Consider the following 7,434-nt stretch of genomic DNA (forward strand, 5'->3'; position numbering starts at 1 on the left):
ATTGGAATCAGCAAATGTTAACTATACTCACTTTTCATCATTGATGACAGACTTAAGAACTGCTTTAACATTTTCTTTAGCTGATATACTATCAGCATATACAAGGATATTTGGTGGCTTCGAACCTTGTGAAGACATGATTCTATTCTCTATATTTGCAAATGTGTTAATTTTTTTAGATTTACAGGGAATATCACTTTTCTGTAACTCACATTTTGATATCTCTCCTGCATTCTTCACTTCAGTTAATGATTTATCACCATCACAAGTTTTCTCACTAGTTATCTTTGTTGCTGATGAATCAATTTCTTTTTTATCATCTATATTATTATCAGGTAAATCATTCTTCTCATCTTCTAATTTTGATATATTTGCTTTTCCATCATTTTTTCTTAATTTACTATCATGCCTCTTTTCTCTTTCTTTTCTATCACCTTCCAATTCCCTATCTCTACTTTTGCTTTTATTCTTCACCTCTTTTGATGAAGAAGATTTTTCTTTGCTTCTTCCACGTTCAGATTCTGTTCGGATATCTTTTGATACTGTTGTACTATGAGCACTACCTTTATTTTTTTCAACAGATTCTAATACTTTAGTTTCTAATTTATTTTCGAGTTCTTCTCGTTTGTCACTACTTTTATGAGCTACTTCAGACTTTGATGTGATTATTTTAGCTTTAGATCTCGGATGTTCAGTCTTTTGTTCTTTTACTTTGGAAGCTTCGTCTTTGGCTTTTTTCTCAATTTTGTATTTATCTTCAACGAGTTTTTCCTTTTTATCTGAAGTTTTATGACGTCTATGATCGCTTCCGCCGACTTCTAGAGTATGTTTATCTTCACTTTTCTTACTTTCCTTCTTCATTGGTTTAACTTCATAAACAGGAACTTTTTTGTGATCATCAACTTTACCACTTCCATTTTCTATTTTGATTTTAGGACTGAAAATATATTGATTAGCTTAATTGGAAATTGTGATTGAAAATACATTCTTACGTAGAATTTTCACGTATTTTTGAATACAGATCCTTCAATTCTCCGACAAACTTCTTCCAATGTACTGGAGCATAAGAGAACTTCAGAGTTTCAGCAGTAGAATACTTTCTACCATATTGGATTCTACTTGCGCTACCGTCTATATTTATAGCTGTGGAGAGAATCGCATATAAATTTCATAAAAAAGTTTACAAAATATACTATCGGTTTATTCCCAGAATCTTTCGATATTACAAGCACCAATAAATCAATAAAACCCTTTCATATATTCATGGACGGCAGGGTTGGAAATTCAATAACCCTATTATTATTTTACCGAAGAATAGTGTTAAGTAATAAAAATAATTTCTTGCCGTATATATTATTATTATTATTATTTGAACTGGGGTCATTTTGGTTCGGTAAGCCTTCCGGGAACTGCGACCATGCAGATCTTTTGTTCACTACCCTACTCATTCATAGAAACCCAGGGAGGTCGTCAACGACGTTAATAAAATTGACAACCTCCTTAGGGGCCTTGGCCGTTACCTCTCTGGTATCCAGGACCGGCTTACCCATGTGAATGGTTCTTAGGCCAGCCAGCTCCGGACACTTGCATACCAAGTGTTCGACTGTTTCTGCTTCCGATCCACATAGCCTGCAAATCTCCTCTACTGACTTTCCCATACGTTACAAATGATGTTTGTACCGACAGTGCCCCGTCAGCAGTCCCACTATCACCCGAAGCTCTGCTCGCGACAGCTTCAGGAGCTTTTTGGCGTAGGTAGGTGAAATCTTCACGAATTTCTTTGCCTGAGCAAGTCTAGGAGTGTTAGTCCAGTGGATTGTCCTGCTGTTCAACGCCCATAGCTGGACCGCAGCTTTATATTGGTCTTTTCCTATCCCACAGAAAGGCTCAGGTCCAGCAGGTCTTAACCTTGATGCACTTTTTGCAAGTTCATCCGCTCTTTCATTTCCTTCAATCCCACAGTGCCCTGGTACCCATAGTAGAGTCACCTTATTTCCTCTGGCCAGTTGCTTTATGGTGTTACGGCACTCCCAAGTCAGCAAAGACCCCTGACAACACGATTCCAGGGATCTCAGCGTGGTTTGGCTGTCCGTGGTGATGTAGATATGCGCCCCCTTGAGGTTCATTTTGAGACACTCCTGGCCGCATACATAAACAGCCATTATCTCGGTCTGTAGAATCGAGGGCTCACTTCCCAGAGCTTGCCGTAAATAAAGCACAGACAATCCTCAAGTCATTAACGAATCAACATTACATCCATTAAAATAGACTGTTTGGTGCGGTTCACACGATGGCAGCATCATAGGTTCTTTCGAAATGAGGACGAAAGATTTGCTGTATTTGGTGATAACTTGCGACTTCTTTTTATGGGGCTATGTTAGTCAGTTATATTCAGAAATCCAAATTTTTTTACTACTCACTTTCTAATTCAATCATTTCAAGATCATGATTGATGTCGATTATACTATTGTAGTAGCATTGTATTAATTTTGTCATATTCTCCATATCTGTTTTCAATATAACTTCGAATTTGTTAGAAGTTGCCTTCCACGCCATAAGTTGACCAAAATTTTCAATCTGAAATTTCAGTTCATTCTTCATTAATTTTATTTGACTTATGCTAAGATTCTCACCTGTATTGTTTCACTTTCATGTCTATAATATTCAAGAAAACTTTTGATAACTAAGTGAATGTATGGTGGCTTCAAATTCGTATTTTTGTACTCAATATGTATTGGAAAGCATTTTGGATCTTTTGGAAATAAGACCCAGTGCGCTAGACATATCGTTTGCTGCAAAATAAAATACGTCTCAAAATCGAATATTAGTAATTAATTCTGAGCATGTAATAAAATACACTGCGCAAAAAAATTAACGCACATTCTGAAAATCTCAATTTTAATGAAAGTTAACTCTACATTGACTTTATAACTTATTTTTTATGTTCTCTCGGGAAGGTTTTGAACGAAACAAGACACATTAAATGGAAGAAAAATTCAGGATTTCACCGAATCCTTTGTGAAAGAAGAGAAATAAACAATTTTCAAAATACTGGAATGCTGATAAGTGATTTAATACTTGGTATTTCCACCCCTTGCGTTAATTACAGCTCGGCAACGACGGTTCATACTCAAAATGAGTGATCTTAAAATGTTCTGATCTAATCCTTCCCAGATTTCTCTGAGTTGGATTCCTAAGTCATTAAGAGTAGCTGGATGATTTCCTGAACTTCTCAGCCTTTTATTGAGGTTGTCCCAAACCTGCTCAATCGGATTGAGATCTGGACTTCTTGCTGGCCATTCCATTCGAGAGACTTCAACCTCTTCAAGGTACTCCTGAACGATGCGCGCACGATGGGGTCTGGCATTATCGTCCATAAAAATGAAATTTTCACCAATGTATGGGGCAAATGGCACTACATGCTCTTCAAGAATGTTCCTTATATACCTATCAGCATTCATAGCTCCATTATCAACGACCACTAGGTCTGTGCGAGCAGTCAAAGATATTCCACCCCATACCATAATCAATCCTCCCCCGAAACCAGTAGTATTCAGGAAATTGCACTGAGCATATCTTTCATGTGGACGTCTGTATACAAGGGAAAGTCGATCACAATGGTAGAGGCAGAATCTAGACTCATCTGTGAAGAAAACTCTTTCCCAATAAACCTCTTCCCAATGGATATGCTCTCTCGCAAAATCCAAACGCGCCCTTCGATGGGCTGGGGTAAGAGCTGGGCCTCTTGCCGCGACACGAGGCCTTAAATCATATTCTCTGAGGCGATTTCTTATTGTCTGAGTGCTAATTTGCACCCCATGAGTTTGCTCAAGCTGATTTTGAAGGAGGCGAGCGGCTGGCAAACCGTTGTCTCAACTAAGAAACTCTCAAGTAACGTTCTTGAATGGCAGTTGTTACCCGTGGTCTACCCTGTCCTGGTCTTCGGACATTCATACCTGTCTCCCTGAATCGCTGCAACATTCTGGACACACTTGTATGGGAAACTCCAAACCTTTCTGCAATTCTTGTGTATGTCCACCCTTCTTCTCGCAAAAATACCGCTTGGGCACATTCCTCTGGGTTCAAATTGCGTGTTTCGCGTTGCATAGCGATCGAGTGTAGAAAATCAAACGAAAGAAAAACTATTGATCACTAGAATTGATCAAAACCAACTGATTTCAGAATGGAGCCAATACATTCAATATCTGATAATCACATCTTTTTTTGTTCCTGCTGGGAAACAACATCTGTATTGAAGAAAAACGTTGAAAGTGGATAACGTATGCATGCATAATTCTGATAAAAATAATTATCATTGAGAACACCTTCAGTTGTAGAATAAATTTGAGATTTCCATAATGTGCGTTAATTTTTTTTGCGCAGTGTAACTGATTCAGGTAAAAATTAATATTACTGTATCAATTCAATGTAACTATACATTAATGGCAATAATACCTCTGGATATTATGGTGAATTATTATTATATGGATTATGCGAGGAACACAGATCAAATCCCATTAGTTGAATGAAGATAGTCTGTCATGTCTGGCTTTGAATGTGTTCGATCGGATTTTCAACAATTGAATTTTTAATTGAAGGAGGAGAAGCATTGGTATATTTTCTGATAGAAGCTAGAAAATTTTCATCCAAAAATCTCAAGTTATTAAAATGGGAATGAAGCCCTATTTGAGAAAATTTGAGGCATTTTTTCAGATTTGAGACAAATTTACTGGAAAATATGTAAATGATACATCAAAGCAATTAAGAATACCGAGTAATGATTATGAATGAAAAAACTGGGTGTCCATCACAAAACCAAAGTTGGTATCATTTCCGGTGAAAACGTAAGTCGAACGAATCTGAAGGTTTTCCAAAAATTCATCTCTCCCAACAACTATAAAATTTGAAGTGTTTATCCCGAGTCCATCTTGAAATATTCTAACTAACGGTATTCGTGAATCACCCTGTATGATAAAGCAATGAAAACCTTTAATACCTATTATATGAAAATAATTTCAAATTTTGCTTCTGACTCCCTGTATACACATCGCAAAATAATATTTTCAAAATATGTTTATTTATACCCTCAAAATGAGATTCACTTCTGTGGTGAACCACCCGGTATAATTCGGTTCTGTCCATTGTTTCATTTTCAATGGCCCACTCTGTATATGGATCCATATATTTTCAGTGGTTGAGTGATTCAAAATATTAATTCAACAGTTGGCGTTATAGTAAAAATAATTTTTTTGATAGATGTAATGTTCATATTCATCATTTTTTCGAAATACTCTGCCAGTGAATATAAAGCTGATAGGTCAGTCGATATCAAATCATAATAGGAACGAGTGTTCTTACCTTCGGAACGATAGTACAAGCTATTCTATCTCCAACGTGGAATAATAGGCTCTCGATGCTTCTTTGTCTTTTGGTAGAGTGAACCAGTTTACTCCTGCTAAGCAAAAGGGCATTTTTCGAGTTCAAAGTCCCGTTCAGTTTGTTTCTGAGGGTGCCCAATCGCCACCATTGCAGAAGAGTGGCGTACATATAGTAAAGAGTGAAAATCATTGTTGATTCCTCCTAGAATTCCATTGTTGACAACTGAAACAAATTGGGATGTTTGAGGACTACCTTTTATCTTATCGACGGAGAATTAATGATGTGGTACAAAATTTGACCTTTCTTCATAACTGACGAATTGAACTGAACGTTTTATTGATTTTGATTTTACATTACATCGCAGCATGTGCAACACCGGTACTGTTAATTTTTTTGTTTATCATTTGTCAAGATTTGTATTCACGTCTGATATTATTTTAAAATTATTTCGAGCATGTCGATCATCACTTGATCAAATGAAATTATTGTTGGATGGAACACAATATTTTTTTGGATTGAACACATCTTTGAGCTGTCGTTCGAATTTTGGGCCGGGTTTTGAACAAAAATGTTCTACTCATTGATCACAAATTCGTGGTCAAATTCTAGTATGTCTGTCCGTCCGATGATCCGTGATTACGATAACTCTCAAACGAAAAAACCTAGTAACTTTCACGTTAGATGTTTCTGATAATTTCAAAAGTACCGATTCGATCAAAATGAAATGCATTTAGATGTAAAATAACAATTTTAAGCTTCATGCTAATTTCCATGATGATCGCGTCACCAATACCAGGGAAATTCAAGCAAAATATTGAAAGAATACACCGAATATTTTCTTAACAGATCTAACTAGGTTGAAAATTGAATGGCACAGCTTCTATTTCATTATTAATTTTATTAATGTTCCAAAATATACAAATTAAACGAACAATTTTTCACTATTTTATTTTAAAAATGGATAAAAACGAGTTTCTTATAATGACAATGCCCTTTGTCCCAAATCGGTAAAAAACCATGGTCAAATTGAAAGTATTCATCTTCCAACTGTTTGGCCTCTCAGCTCATTCTCCAGATCTAGCCCCAGTGGGCTTTATTATGCATACCTCAAAAGAATGTCAAAAGTGGTCAAGACATACTTGGAAACGTTGAAATGGAAAGTCCTAACCCACCCTCCGTATTCTGCAGACGTTGCTCCCTCGGACTATCACTTGTTTCGATCAATGTAACACGGCCTGACTGACCAGCACTTTCGGTCTTAGGAGAAAGTAAAAAAATGGATCGATTCGTGGATAGCTTCAAAAGATGACCAGTTTTTTCAACGAGGGACATTTCTTCATGAAATCGCTGTCATAACTATTGGAAAAACGCGAAAACACCCCAACCGATTAGTCGTGATATTCCCTCGACTACGATGAATCTTCCACCAAATAAAGGGTATTTTTTTAGAGCTATAGAACTTTAAATTGCAATAAAACAACGATGGATTATTCGATTGACATGAATATTATTTATCCGCAAGATAATCTTGTGGCATTACATTTTAATTATGATTTCTGGCATACGACCGCCACGGCTGGCTCGGATGTAGTCCAATCTGGATTCTGGACGTCCAATTTTCGATGACTTTTTCCAATAATACGGCGAATGTTGTCTTCCAAATGGTCAAGGGTTTGTGGCTTATCCGCATTGACCAATGACTTTACATAGCCCCACAGAAAGTAGTCTAGCGGTGTTAAATCACAAGATCTTGGAGGCCAATTCACAGGTCCAAAACGTGAAATTAGGCGGTCACCAAACGTGTCTTTCAATAAATCGATTGTGGTACGAGCTGTGTGACATGTTGCGCCGTCTTGTTGGAACCACAGCGCCTGGACATCATGGTTGCTCAATTCAGGAATGAAAAAGTTAGTAATCATGGCTCTATACCGATCACCATTGACTGTAACGTTCTGTCCATCATCGTTTTTGAAGAAGTACGGACCAATGATTCCACCAGCCCATAAAGCGCACCAAACAGTCAGTTTTTCTGGATGTAACGGTGTTTCGACATAC

At 37.0% G+C, this 7,434-nt stretch overlaps 1 protein-coding gene across 5 annotated transcripts in view; it reads right to left on the minus strand.

Moving 5' to 3' along the window:
• Nucleotides 1-7,434, minus strand: part of LOC123675586 — a 75,139-nt gene that overhangs the window by 5,373 nt on the left and 62,332 nt on the right. For all 5 annotated transcript variants that reach the window (XM_045610967.1, XM_045610968.1, XM_045610969.1 and 2 more), the window contains 5 exons: nucleotides 5,359-5,601; nucleotides 2,634-2,792; nucleotides 2,421-2,577; nucleotides 993-1,143; nucleotides 32-937 (listed from right to left, as the gene is read on the minus strand). In XM_045610967.1, coding sequence (XP_045466923.1) covers nucleotides 32-937; nucleotides 993-1,143; nucleotides 2,421-2,577; nucleotides 2,634-2,792; nucleotides 5,359-5,568 — 1,583 coding nt within the window. In that variant the 5' untranslated portion in view covers nucleotides 5,569-5,601. The remainder of the gene's footprint in view (nucleotides 1-31; nucleotides 938-992; nucleotides 1,144-2,420; nucleotides 2,578-2,633; nucleotides 2,793-5,358; nucleotides 5,602-7,434) is intronic.

The sequence above is a fragment of the Harmonia axyridis genome, chromosome 3 (genome assembly GCF_914767665.1).
Source record: "Harmonia axyridis chromosome 3, icHarAxyr1.1, whole genome shotgun sequence".
Classification (NCBI taxonomy): domain Eukaryota; kingdom Metazoa; phylum Arthropoda; class Insecta; order Coleoptera; family Coccinellidae; genus Harmonia; species Harmonia axyridis.